The sequence below is a fragment of the Triticum dicoccoides genome, chromosome 4B, assembly GCF_002162155.2.
Source record: "Triticum dicoccoides isolate Atlit2015 ecotype Zavitan chromosome 4B, WEW_v2.0, whole genome shotgun sequence".
NCBI classification, from domain to species: domain Eukaryota; kingdom Viridiplantae; phylum Streptophyta; class Magnoliopsida; order Poales; family Poaceae; genus Triticum; species Triticum dicoccoides.
Window position 1 is genome coordinate 1,678,152 of NC_041387.1, and position 13,746 is coordinate 1,691,897.

At 43.7% G+C, this 13,746-nt stretch overlaps 1 protein-coding gene across 7 annotated transcripts; it reads right to left on the reverse strand.

Moving 5' to 3' along the window:
• Positions 1 to 2,825: 2,825 nt before the first annotated feature.
• Positions 2,826 to 8,141, reverse strand: LOC119294458. 7 transcript variants are annotated; one of them, XM_037572633.1, is made up of 9 exons: positions 7,718 to 8,141; positions 7,327 to 7,631; positions 6,969 to 7,044; positions 6,741 to 6,847; positions 5,655 to 5,722; positions 4,718 to 4,996; positions 4,472 to 4,572; positions 3,748 to 3,891; positions 2,826 to 3,002 (listed from the first exon to the last, which is right to left on the reverse strand). In XM_037572633.1, exons 1-7 carry the CDS (start codon positions 7,737 to 7,739, stop codon positions 4,500 to 4,502), a joined length of 930 nt encoding a protein of 309 aa, XP_037428530.1. In that variant the 5' UTR covers positions 7,740 to 8,141; the 3' UTR covers positions 2,826 to 3,002; positions 3,748 to 3,891; positions 4,472 to 4,499. The 7 variants fall into 7 exon arrangements, with proteins under 7 accessions (XP_037428530.1, XP_037428529.1, XP_037428528.1 ...); XM_037572632.1 differs by having other exon boundaries at positions 4,426 to 4,572; XM_037572631.1 differs by having other exon boundaries at positions 3,748 to 3,930; positions 4,426 to 4,572.
• Between the last annotated feature and the right edge of the window lie 5,605 nt (positions 8,142 to 13,746).

The following is a 13,746-nucleotide window of genomic DNA, read 5'->3' on the forward strand; positions in this document are numbered from 1 at the left end:
AAATAGCCAGACACATTCCTGCAAAACTTTAAATTAATAATATAAAGAATATAGTGATAACAAAAGTAAATATTTTTGTTATGAATTCATTACTCGTCTATACTCGTTGGAACACCGAACGGAAAAAAACTGTTGTCATTTAGATATATCAGAATTCCAACGAGGCAGCTTTATTTCGAGTGCTTCTTTGAAATCCCTTACAAAACTTTTTAATTTCAGTGCATTGCCTCAATTTTTTATCCTCTGACGATTGTGATGTTTGAATACGATCCATAATATATAGACGACGTGCCTCTTTGTCGATGACGTACAAGTTTTATCGGCCGATGGATGCATAGGGAAGATAAATCTACAAGTGGAGCTATTAGAAACAACAATAAACCATAATAACAATGGAAAAAATACTTTACTTACCTTGTTGCATGATGAGATGTCGTTCTCCATCCCAAGCCAGCTATCAAATAATATTGCCAACGTCTGGATAGTTTCCTTCTCGCAAAACTTCTGACCTCGAGTTGACTCTAGCATCATGGACTAAGTAAAAAAAGAAATATTGTTTCAACATGTTGATACTAATGGCACATAGAATGAAGAGTTACGATAACTTACACAAAATCGTAGATCCATGTAGTGTATAGGAGGGTCTGTGAACAATACTCCCTCGTCACATGTCAGCATACGCACGGCGGTGTTGAAGCAATCATTGTCCATAGGCTGCTCCATGTTAAGTATGCACTGAAGTTTCTTAAGATTTAAGCCCATTGGATTAGGTGTCGAGCTCCGGACTCATACTTTCCTGTAATTTGGATGGTAAGAAGAATAATAATATACATCCGCGCATTAAATATTGATACATGATACTTACTCCTAACACCAGGCATCATCGATCGACATGATGTAGTTGCAGAGGCCGGCAAATATTTCACGTTGGTCCGTGGGTATGATAGTGATTGGGGCAGAATGTTTGTTTTTGACTATGTCAGATGGATTATCGAGGATCTCGAGATCAGAATTAGCTAAAGTTTCTTCATTGACAGGTTGATGGTATATAGGACCTCCTTTTAGCTTATTAAGCTCTGATCGAGCAAAATAACAGCTAATTTTAGTCGAAAATGTTTCATATCCTCCTACAAAATCATAGAATGCCCGTGCGTTGCTACGGGCCTTTCGTTGTATAAAACTCGGTGAATTTTTTGTCTCTTATAACAACATCGTCTCGACACCTTCATGGATGGATTTGTTTTAAAGTCGATATAATCCATTTCCATCTCTCCCATAATTTACAAAAATAAAGATATATAGAAACACACCTTTTGTATTATGATGTGCAACAAATATATAAAGAATAACCATTTGCATGCATCTCTTCGGATTGTGTAAAACTCGATGATTTTTCAGTCCGAACCCTCATAAAGCTTTGTTAATCGACATTTATCAAAGCAACCCTGGAAACCATCAGTTTTTATCTCTCATATACAAAATTGAACATATAAAAATTATTTTAAAAAGTAAAAAAAATAAGCTTATATACAACATATGTTCATTGGTCAGATGCTAAATGCGAGTAGGTTACGTTTCTAGTCGGAGTGAGTGGCATCATACTTTTTAGCAGAGTGGGTCAGATTCTAATTTTAATAAACTGTAAGTTCACCTGTAAATCACTTGTTGGTATTTTTTTTTCAGAAATGTCTTTGTTAAGGTATCTGATATTTTTCACTACATAAAAGTATGTGGCATTTCTCTCATAGCAAACAACCGCTTTCCCTAAAAAGAAGCAAACGGCAGCACCTTCTTATTTTTTTAATAAAAAAAGCAATTCACTCTCTCGTTCTCTCACTGCATGGCACAACGCTCATACCCACATCTCATTCCCCTGCCCTGCTCTCCTCGCTGACACCATTGCCATCTCTCACAGCCACGGCGTTCAACCCACATCTTTCTCTCAGCGTAGTCTCCCCTTCCTTCCATGGCGTCGCCCTCCCCCTCCTCTCCCCTCTATGGTGTCCCAGGCCAATTCCCAGTGCCAAAGAATGCACACCATCATAGCCGTCCATGATATATGAAATAGTATATATCATACAACAACGGGCATGTACTCTAGTGGTTCAACATTAATTTGTCCAACATATACTTTACAATAAATATTCACGCATTGCCACACAATAACAATAATGATAAAAAATTGTTCTAATTTAGAAAATAATATGTCAAACATGATGGCTTATACTTTCCATTTATATAACAAAAACTGATTTTCCAACTCTTTTTCTCTATTAATAATTGTCGTGTCTCCTTAATCTCACTCTATTTATTTTTAGAAGACAAAAAAAATCCTACCCCTCATTTCCATTCGCCGGGTCTCATTAACCTCGCTCAATTTATTTTTAGAAGACAAAAAAAATAAAGAAATCCTACCCCCTACTTTCCATTCTCTTTCATTCTCGACACCGTGTCTGGGCTCTCTTTTCAATATATATACTTCCCTTCCTGATTGTTTGTCCTAACTGCTGGAACCTGAAGCATTTTGCTTTTTAGAACAGAAACCGAGCGAAATCACACAAGATAAGTCATATTTCAGGACCAAAGAAGCACACTTAAAAAATTGTTGCTACTTTGTGAAATTCCGACTTCCTAGCTATCTTACCTTTGCTAGAGAATTATTTCAAGCTCTAATCCTCAAATAATGGGAAGGATAAACTACCATGCCAAGCAACTTATTTATGTTGTCATTGGATCAACTTCTTTAGGTTGATATGGGAGAAACAAAGGGCTAGAAGAAAAAAGTTAGAAGATAAACCAAAATTATGCAAAATGGCGAAACATAATAAGAAAGACTCGCTCATTATTTTAACTTTGTATATGTTTCAATACATAATCTCATGTGACTTTCATGCATTTCAATATCTACAAGAGGGTTAACGCAAGAACCATACAGTACCATCTTGGATCTTCCTGCCATCATATCAATGTTTTAATACATCATTAGTGCAAGCCCAGCCCAGCTGAAAACACAAACATGGAATTAGTTATACATCCAATATTTTGACAAAACGATGGATTCCTTCTGACGACGGCATGCTTACAAGCCCATACCAGATAAAAACACAAACAATATAAGCAAGCTGCAGCGATTAAAAGACATGCATGTCCATTGCTAAATTTGTGTTTTACTATATTTCTCCCATTCTAGCATCTATCTAGGATAATTATTCCAAAATCCAAACTACAAAGGACAAGGAGTTATAGCCTTTGCAATATAGGAACTTTAGCTGTGCAACTATAGTTGTGTCTCACCCCAAAAGGGGCCATCTTCACTACAAAGAAAGCAATTAGTATCTCACTCTCCAGTTGATGAGTTAGTCTCTTTACTTAAAACTCTGATACATTAAATGGTCAAAAGATGCACCCTTATATGTTGTTACTCTACAACTAAGAAAGTCTCTCTATGTGTACTATTTTTCTTTTTGGTATCCAAACAAAGCATCGTCCCCTAGAAACACACCAACAAGCAACGAGGACGAGCAGGCGACACGGCCGACACCACCCAGTCTGACATGCCTCTTGAATTGTCTTGACATCATTTGCCTACATGCTCGTATACTTATCAATATGTGAATGAATCGACACTGACGGATGCACGATGCGCGCGCGCACACACACATAATTTTTCCTAGATGTTAACCTTGCTGCCAAGTTATGTTTGTTTGATACGCAAGTCCGAACTTGAGAAGTAAATAGCAACTTTACCTCGCTGCAGCATCGAATCAATCTGAGATCATCAACATCCACCCTGAAATGGTCGCTCTACAGTAACATACAAGCACATCCGAATTCCCGGCACAGATCTTGTCTCCTGTGAAGGTAGAGCTTTCTCCTCACGTCTTCCCTTCACTTCATTCCTCAAATTGTAGGGATTCACAGAAAATGAGCCTAGTAGAATGTGTACAATCACAGAAAATGAGCCTAGTAGAATGTGTACAAAGCAATTTCCAATCACCTTAGCAGTGCTTTCCAAAAAAAAAATTACCTTAGCAGTGGCAATTGTTCAAAAACTCAAAGGGTATCACTGAGACTGACACACCTTTTTCTTTGAGTAACACACATGCCTCAAAAAACTTACTGGATAACACTAAATATATTACTGGAAGATAGCTAACATGCCTCAAAAACATGAATAGGGATTAGAAAAAAAACATGTAGAAGAGATCATAAGTGTATATTATTAGTTTTAGAAGCAAGGTCATTGTATACACGGTAAAATATGTTGCCTCGGCCTTTGTTTCCAGGGAGCAAACAACTATGGGAAGAATCACAATATAAGGAAGTAGTTTGTTATTTTATGGGATTGTTTCGGTGCACAGAGGAACATATATTCAATATGTCTTCTGATGATTGAAATAGACATTACCTAAAAGCTATAGATACCTTTTTCCAGTATGCAGTATAAGTGATGGGTTCAGTGAAAAAGTACCCCCATGCACACCATGGAAATTTTGTGACTATGCAATAGCAGGCAAAAAGGTATGCTCTATCAACTCATCATCACTATCAACAGAACTTGGAGCAAATCCCCTACAAAGAATAACAGAGAAAAACCCAATTGTCAAAGGGCACAAGATGACAAGAAACCACGAAAGAATCAATGAAAGTAGAAAGAATAACTATATCAGGGTGGAATGATGATCGAATGGACACAAAAATAGAGGCATGTACATACAAGTTATTAGATATAACCCATCTGCGTACAATGCTTTCCTGGAGGTGGCAGGAGTGGCGGTTCTGCAGAAAGCAACAGAGTCCCTGTACGGCGACCTTTGACGATGGATTCTCCTCATGGATGGTAGCGACAAGGGAGAGACGCCACGGAGAGGAGCGACGATGGTGTTCGGGGAAGGGGAGGGGGTGGAACGACGACCGGCTCCTTGACAGACAAGGGGACTCCATGGACGCCGCGTTGTGCAGGAGCATCCGCGTCTCCAGATCCGCCGACGACGACCTGCAATCCACAGCCACCCACCCATCCGTGGAGCGATCACTTGATAGCCTAGAAAAACCTGCGCTGCTGAGGATCCCAGCAGCTCAGACAGTGGGATAGGAGAACGAAGTGGCAAGGGTGCCCGACAGAAATCCGATCTCGCGGCGGAGACGGCGGCACGGGGGGCCCGGGCAATTTCATTACTGCTAATAGACATGCCAATAGGATGGTGTAAACGAAGCAGTTTCCTTAAAAAGGATACACAAAATGTAATTGGCAAGAGCAAAGTTCAGGGCAGAAGAATCAGCAATGAAATTCTGTTTGGGTTTTGTGAAATATAGCAAACTTCTATCTCTATCCCACCAAAGTTTTCTCTTAATTAGCTGTCCTCGTCTAGAACCCGAGGCAGAAATATTATTGAAGGTCTATTGTTATAAAACAACATATCGGTTGACATAATTGATATTTACTTCAAGACAACCATGTAGTAGTTCTGCAGGAAAAAGTAGAAAACTGTACTTGTAAAAGATATGAAGTGAAACCAGTATGCGACATCATTGAGTAATACATAGCATTTGCATTGCATCCATTTTTAGAACGCCATGAGTATAACAAAAGGATAAAATGCATCTGAAGTCCGAACTCTAGAGTATGATATATTCTGGTTGGAGCTGAGTACCTTTGTATTGCAAAGGGTGCAGAAGAGTGCCTCCTCGCCATAAATTCTTGTTGGTAAGCTTCATCTTCCTCGGGTAGAGATAATTATATAGCAAACATTAGTTATAAACTTATTTTATTTTTACCATAAGATTTAGAAGAAGAAAAACTCTAAGAATATATAACTGCAACAATGCATTGAAATACTCTGTAGCAGCCTGTGCCTAGGATAGAAGAGACCCCAAATGCATCTGTTGTTCATTAGCACAAAAAAGTCTTATAGGCCATATACCAGATGAGAAGATGGTTAGTTCCTGCCCTAATTGATCTCCAAGGAGCCTCACAACAGAGATGACGGTGTTGTAGAGACGTGGGCGCCCTATCATGGGTGGCAACACATGATCCTGGCTGGCAAGCGGCAACACATGATACTCATGATACTCAGCGGCCGGGGTACCCCCCCTTTTCGAAAAAAAAAAGCGGCAACACATGATACTCAGCGGCACCGCCACAAGAATCACTCTTCCTCGACGGTGGCTAGCCGGCTACGTACTGAGCAGCAGGGAGCAGCTGCAAAGGCGGCGGCGCCTAGGTCCATGCCAATTCTGAACCTGGTGGCGTGCAAGTAGAGCCGGGCAGCAGCGAGCACCTCCACAGCGCCTTCTGCCGACCACCAGTGCCCGCCCTTGGCACCCATGGCTCTGTTGTCTTTTCACTGCAGCTGCACGAGTATGACACAGGAGCACAGTAAGCAGCAGCAACACGAGCACACAGGAGGGCGACCACGAACAATAGCAGTAGTACGGGCCGGCCAGAAGTAGCAGCAGCAGCAGCATGCACCGGCAAGAAGCAACAGCAGGGGCATTACAGAGCGACCATTCTGACACTCATAATTTTCCTAAGGAGTGACTATCATAATCTAAGTCAATGGTCTTGGAAGAATATCCCAATCAAGTAGAGCTTGTTGATTATACAACCACCTTATTGGCCTTCTTTCCAACTCATAAAAGTATTTTAGATTGATCATAGTACACATACACAAACTGTTGGACTAAATTAACGAATCAGCAAGGATATAGGAAACATGAAGAGGACTATATGTCTATACCTGAGGTATCTTGTGATAGAAAACCTCATATTTGTTAGAGCTCATGGCCATTTGCTCCATTTTAAGTTTCAGATCACCATCTGACTGCCAAATTGTAGATGGCAGGGCTGCATACAATTTGAATTCATCAACAATTTGCAACTTGAAAGACGACTGCTGAAAACATTAGTGGCGATGATTTTAACAATAAGGGAGAAAAGTGTATGATCAAATTGAGGTTGAAGATACCTATTTCGGAAGCGCATGATGAAGCTGGAAAGAAAACAAATAAGGGAGAATTTGCAGAAAGAAACACATGTGATATCTGCATGAGCCAAAACGTGCATGAGCTTTGCAGTACGGATCAGTTCAACATCTTTAGGTGCCCTTTTGTGTAGAAAATCTCTCACACCCCCCAACAAGATAAGCTTCAAACCTGTAAAATAAATTTGTCCTCTGTTGATAAGAAGCCATTGCATGACAGAGATATGGTGTGAAACAAATCCCTTGACTCTGAAACACAGATAAAGAGACTGCTATTCCCAACGTGGCAGACGAAGGAGCATGATATGGTGCCATAAGTAAGAGCGGGGCAGTGAGCACAGACCTGGACGGAGACGCTCTTCTTGCCGTAGACGGACTCCCCGGCGACCATGTTCTTGGTGCAGAGCGGGTCCTCCTTGGCCTTGGTGATGAAGACACCGTCGTGCTTGTGTGGCACCACGACCACCTTGCTCCCGCCCTTCATGCCGGGCCCTCCCCTTCCCCCGCCGCCACGACCATGGCCCCTGGGCGTCCTGCCTCCCCGGCCACCCCTGCCGCTACGGCCGCCGCCATCGCTTCTCCCGCCGAAGCCCCTGCCCCCGCGGTCGCCGCCGTCGCTCCTGCCGCCGAAACCCCTCCCGCTGCATCCTGCGTGAAGCGTAACAGCGCCCGCGGGTGAGATCGGGGATGTGAGGAAGAAGAATAAGGTAGCGCGTAAGGAGACGGGTGAGTACCTCCTCGTGCCGGTGGCCTCATGGTGTCGGAATTTGTCGCTGTCGCCGCCGGAGATGTGAGGAAGGAGGCGGGGATCCGGGAGGCCTTGGTTGCCGCCACCTCGAAGCGACGCTTCCTTGGCGAGGACACGGCCGTCAGCCGTGACGTACGGTGGCGCGTCGCCGATCTGGGAACGCCGCCGTCGTGGGCTTCGATCTGGAAGCGCAAGCGCCGAGGCGGAGAGGTGATCCCGGCGCGTCGCCGATCTGGTGGCGCGTCGCGCTGTTGGTCGACCCTGGCGGAGATCGGGAGCCCTCTCTTTCACGGCGGAGAGGCGGCGGCTGAGGCAAGATCCGGCACGTTAGCGGCGGCGAAGGGATGGAGTGGCGGCGGCGAAGGGATGGAGGCGGCCGCGAACGAGGGCAGTGAGTCGGGCGTAGTCGGGCGTGCGAGTGGGGGCAGGAGAGTCGTGCGTGCGTGCGGGGGTTTTTTCGCTGGTTTTTTTCCGTAGGTTTTTTTATCGCTGGTTAATCGTCATAGATTTTTTCTTCGTCGCTTGTCTCGGGCGCGATCGGTGGTTACGACCTGAGGAGCATGGGGGCTGGTGGAGGAGTCGGTACATGGTTTTTTCGGTTAGTGGCGGGTCAGCGTGAGGTGGGAGGAGGTACCAAAATAGGTACCAAAAATAACCGGGTGAGGTGGGACGAAAATAAAATCTGGAACGCAACCTACCAACTGAGACATTAGGAGTAGAGACTAGCAAAAGAGCCCGTGCATTGCAACGGGAGAAAAAACATAACACACACTCTTAACCCAACAACCATCACTCAATAGGTCCATTTCCTTTATATTTGCGAGGCATCATATTTGTGTTGCCGCTTATCCTCCTTCTCACCCTCGCCGGCGATGGCCTCGGTGTTCACACAAAACAAAATATTATGCGTTGCACCGGGAAAAAAACAATCAGACTATATAGATATAATAGAGATAAAAAGATCTAAATCAAATGCCAGGATGAGATAAGGATTTTCAATATGTCATTTCACAAATCATGTCCAAGTGATGTTATGATGAAAATGTGATGGTCTCATCACGACTTAATTTCCTAAGGTGCCACAACAAAATAATTTTTTGATAGAGCAAACTACATTGTTGGACCCCTGCCTTAGACTAACGCATGATGTGTCTCACATTGACCTAGCGTAGCGATGTTTTCTAGAACCAGTAGAACTTTGGTACGAGAATAGTTGTGTACGGAGGCAAAACAGACATTTAGTCATTTTCATATAGTTTACAAAAACTAACCCATAGCAAGATGTGTCAACTTTTTTGGGCTCGGGACATTGTTTTAAAACTCCCGAATATGTGTTGAATACACGATTATATTTTTAGAAATCATGAAAAAAATTTATTTCATTGTTTTTAAAATCATGATTTTTTTATAATATGCAAACAATTTTTTTAATCATGAACATTTTATGATCCCCTAATAAAACCTCTACAGAACCCCTAATAAAACCTCTTCCTAAGCGATGGTTTGTTTTGTTCGTTACTTAAGAATCAGTTTTAATTTTTGTGAACATTTTCTAAAATTTCATGGACATTGTTTTCAAATTCCAAAATATGTTTTGAATACACGATCATATTTTATAAATCATGAATTTTTATTTTATTGTTTTATAAATCACGATTTTTTAAATATGCGAACAGTTTTGTTTTTAAATCACGAACTTTTTATGATTTCTCAAATTTTTTTGAATTCACAAACATTTTATGATGTATCTATATATTTTCTCAGTACTCGCAACTTTTTTGAATTTTTTTTCTGGAAATCCCAAAGTAATTTAGAGAAAGGAAAACAGAAAAAAAAATGAGAAAGGAAAATGCAAAAGAAAAACAGGGGCGTCACTACGGGCCGACCCATTATGGCCTGCTATATATATATATATTGCAGAAAAGGGGAGAAAAAGGGTATACACGACTAGGGATCAAACCCTGGTCTCCCGTGCGGGCGGCTTTGGCTTTAGCCACTGCGCTGGCTTCCGGCGAGTGTTCTATAATTGTATTGACTGTCCTATAACAACTAAATTGGACGGTGATTTTTTTTAAAACGAATCATTTTCTTTACTTACCGGTGGCATGGTGGGTAAATTGGGACAACTTCAGAGGCAATTTATATGACGGACGAAAGAAACCCAATTCTCTTTATTATTAGGTAAAGACTAGCAAAAGAGCCCGTGCGTTGCAATGGGAGAGAAAACATAACACACACTTTTAACCCAACAACTATCACTCAAGACCACAATAGGTCCATCTCCTTTATTTTTGTGAGGCATCATATTTGTGTTGCTGCGTATCCTCCTTCTTACCCTCACCGGCGATGTCCTCGGTGTATACACAAAACAAAAAAACATGTTTGAACATGTTTAATCCTAAGGTATCTCTCTCTCCTCCCTCTCCCTCCCTCCCTCCCTCCCTCTCTCCCTCTCTCTCTCTCTCGCTTTCTCTCACTCTCGCGATGAGAAATCTGTTGTTTTCCCCTGCGACATTTTTCAGAGGTATGCATGTGTAGTTATCGATGTTTTCTTTCCTCTGTATTGTTATAGTGGGGTGTTTATTTGCAATCCGGGTCGCCGCCGGTACGAAAGGAAAACGGATCTTACGCTATAAACTATAAGTTTGCTCCCAAAATGATATTTTAAAATATTTAACAGGTAAAATTAACATCATATTTAGACTCCACATATTTTTCTAATAAAATTTCATATATAATATGTTAAAATCGAAGTTACGGTTTAAAAGATACGGCTAATTTAGAAAATCATTTGTTTGACTTATATATATTCCAAAACAATATTTAAAAATACTTAACAGGTGAAAATGATCTCATATTCATATTTTGCAAAGTTTTCTAATCAAATTTCATATATAACATGTTCAAATCGGAGTTACGGTTTAAAAGATATTGATGATTTAAGAAAACACTGCTTGACTTAAATAAGATCCGCGGATGAATTACCTAAAACATCAGGGGGTTTTCGGAAAATGTAAAATAATGGTTCGGCTGTGACTTAAATCCGGACTACGGGTTGATTTCCGCAAAACACAGGAATTTTTGTGTAAAATATGAAAAAAATGATTCGTTTTAACTTAAAACAGGACTGCGGGTTGAATTCTCTGAAATAGAGGGACTTCTCTGAAAAATGCCATGACGGACGAAAGAAACCCAATTTGCTTTATTATTAGGTAAAGATAGATGTAGATATAGATATAGATATAGATATTTTCCTTATTCAAGAAAAGATAGAATAGATATTCCTTTGTGGTCAAAAAGAAGAATGAAATAAAGAAGGCATTGATTTTAGGGAAAATCTAAAAAATCTACAAGGCTATAGATCTCAATTTTTTTGAGAAAACTTACAATCTACTCATCATCAGTAATAATAGTACAACGAATACCGGAAATAATAAAAATTGCATCTAGATCCCTAGACCACATAGCGACGATTACAAACACTGAAGCGAGCCGAAGGCGCGCCGCCGTCAACGCCCCTCCCTCCTTTGAGCCGGGCAAAAAATTTTGTAATATGTAGTCAAGAAGTCGTCGTGCTAAACCCCTATAGGACCAACGCACCAGAATAGCAACCATCACCCTTGAAGAGAAGATTAGATCGAAAGGATCCAACCTGTAGAAACACGAACACAGACTGGCAAAGACTGGAACCATGTGGATCCACCGAAGACAAACGCCGACCGAATCCTCTGAGATCCGCTAGAGACAAACCTCCACATGCCCTCTGATGATGCTAGAAGCACCAACATGACGGGGGCTAGGCGAGAAGAAAGTTATTACATCTTTAGAGAGCTGCCGCCGCCTATCTCTCTGAGCATAACACAAACCCTAAGAAAACTCAAAAAAAACATCAAAAAATGAAGTCATCCCGCCTGCGCAGAGCAGACCTGCCACAACGCCGATGATGGGGCAAAGGATGACGCAAAGGACGAGAAACTCCGACATCCATTGTGGTTGTCCTTAGAGCATCTCCAACAGGCCCGCAACGCGCCGCGCGCTAAAAACTACATTGTCGCGCGCGCTTCGCCTGGTTTTGCGCGGCACGCAGCGCTGGCTCCAACAGCCGCGCTAAAATGCAGCGCGCATAGTCTGCTTCTATGATACAAAATGCGTATATCCGGGCTTCTCCAACGATATATAGTTCTACTACGTCCACAAAGCCTGCTTCTACGATACAAAATAAAACTTGCTTCTCCAACAATATATAGTTCTACTATGTCCACATAGCCTGCTTCTACGATACAAAATAAAACTGGCTTCTCCAACGATATATAGTTCTACTACTACTCGTTCTCCGGCTCAGACTCTGCCTTGGTGATGTCCTCCTCCGACGTCTGAGCATAGGTGTCAAGGAACCGCTTGTCGCGGGAGTCCTAGGACGAAGCATCTCCTAGCGCCATGTTGTATTTAGCGACCGCCTTCCGCGTTTGCTTGTCCTCGCGATAGGCGGCTCGCACCTTCCTCCTCTCCTCCCTCTCCGCCCTCCTCTCGGCGAAGAACTGTTTTTCGTTGATAATGTCTTGCGGGAAGCGTTGCCTCCACACCGCCATGGCTTCCTCGTCCATCTCGGCCAGGCTAAGACGGCGCTCCCGCCTCCGGTGTTAGCGACGATCATCGTCAGTGGTAAGCCGCGGGAAAGGCGCCAACTCATGTGCCCGCTCCCGCGTCGACACGTCGGTGAAGTTCATGTCCCAACGGGACCGCCGCAGCGTCGTACACGTGTGCGCCATCCTGGACGGTGTCGAAGGTTTCGAGGCCGAGGCGCAGGCCGCCGCCCGACTGAATTGAGGCGGAGTAGGTGCCGGACGGGCGCATGCGGGCGCCGCGGTAGCCTGAACCTCCCCGGCGGTGAGGCGGCATGGTGGCGCGGTGGTGGCGGGTCAGCGGCGAGGTGGGAAAGCAGTGAAGAGAACGAGAGAGAGCGGCAGATGACGCTTAAGTTTTTTAGGCGCGCGCGAAGCGGCGCGCCAAATCTTGCGCGCGAGCTACCGCCTTTTCCCCCGCGCGCTTGTTTCCCGCGACTGCTGGAGCGCGCGAAACCGGGCGGCGCGTGCTAAAAAGCAATTTTACTGTGCGGGCGCGTCTTCTAGCGCACCTGTTGGAGATGCTCTTATGGTGCATCCAGGGCATCAAGTGAGTCCAGCCGCCCACGTACGAGGGAAGGAAGACCGTCATAAGCTCGTTCAACCTGTCCATGCCAAACACGTAGAGGCCTAGAGGGCCACCGCCATCACTGCCGTCCAGAACGCCGTGGCGGCGAGTGAGCGCCGCTCCCCGCTCGGTGCCGGCACGGAGGTGGTGCAGGGCGACCACGTAGCCTAGGCGCGCGGCGGCGTAGAGGGTGGCCAGGTGGAGGGCAATGACCGCGGCTCGCGGGCCGACGTGTGCGGCGGTGGCGGAGGCCAGGAGGAGGCCGTAGGAGACGCAGACCAAGTCGATGTAGAACGGCCAGCTGCGCCAGATGAACATGAGGAAGTAGGAGGTGTTGGGTTCGAATTGCCCCCTTATCTTTCCTTTTTTAGACCCAGACGGACCGAACAGATGATGCTGAGGCACAACTAGTTGTGGGCCGCACCGGGAGCTGGCCTAGGCGGGCGCTGCGAATGTGGCCCAAGCGGGACTCTGCAAGCGTTTGTTCAGCCGAAGGATTTTGCTGTAATTTTAGTACCACCTTGGATAGCGAAAAGAATAATAGAATAGATAATGATGAGCAGGCAGAACCAATAGCCGCTTTATTATTAGAGAAAGATTCAAACTCAAAGAAACTGTTCAAAACACAAGCAATTTCCGAATAATCGTAATATAATCCATGAAAGCAACATGACAAGTACGTGTCCCAGCAAAACAGATTATATACGACAAACTGGACATAATATCTAGCACATCTATATATGAGGCAACTCAAGGACTAACAATCGGTTAATCAATAGGAATTAATCATTACCGCAAGCCATGCTGGGAGAGGTCATAAACACA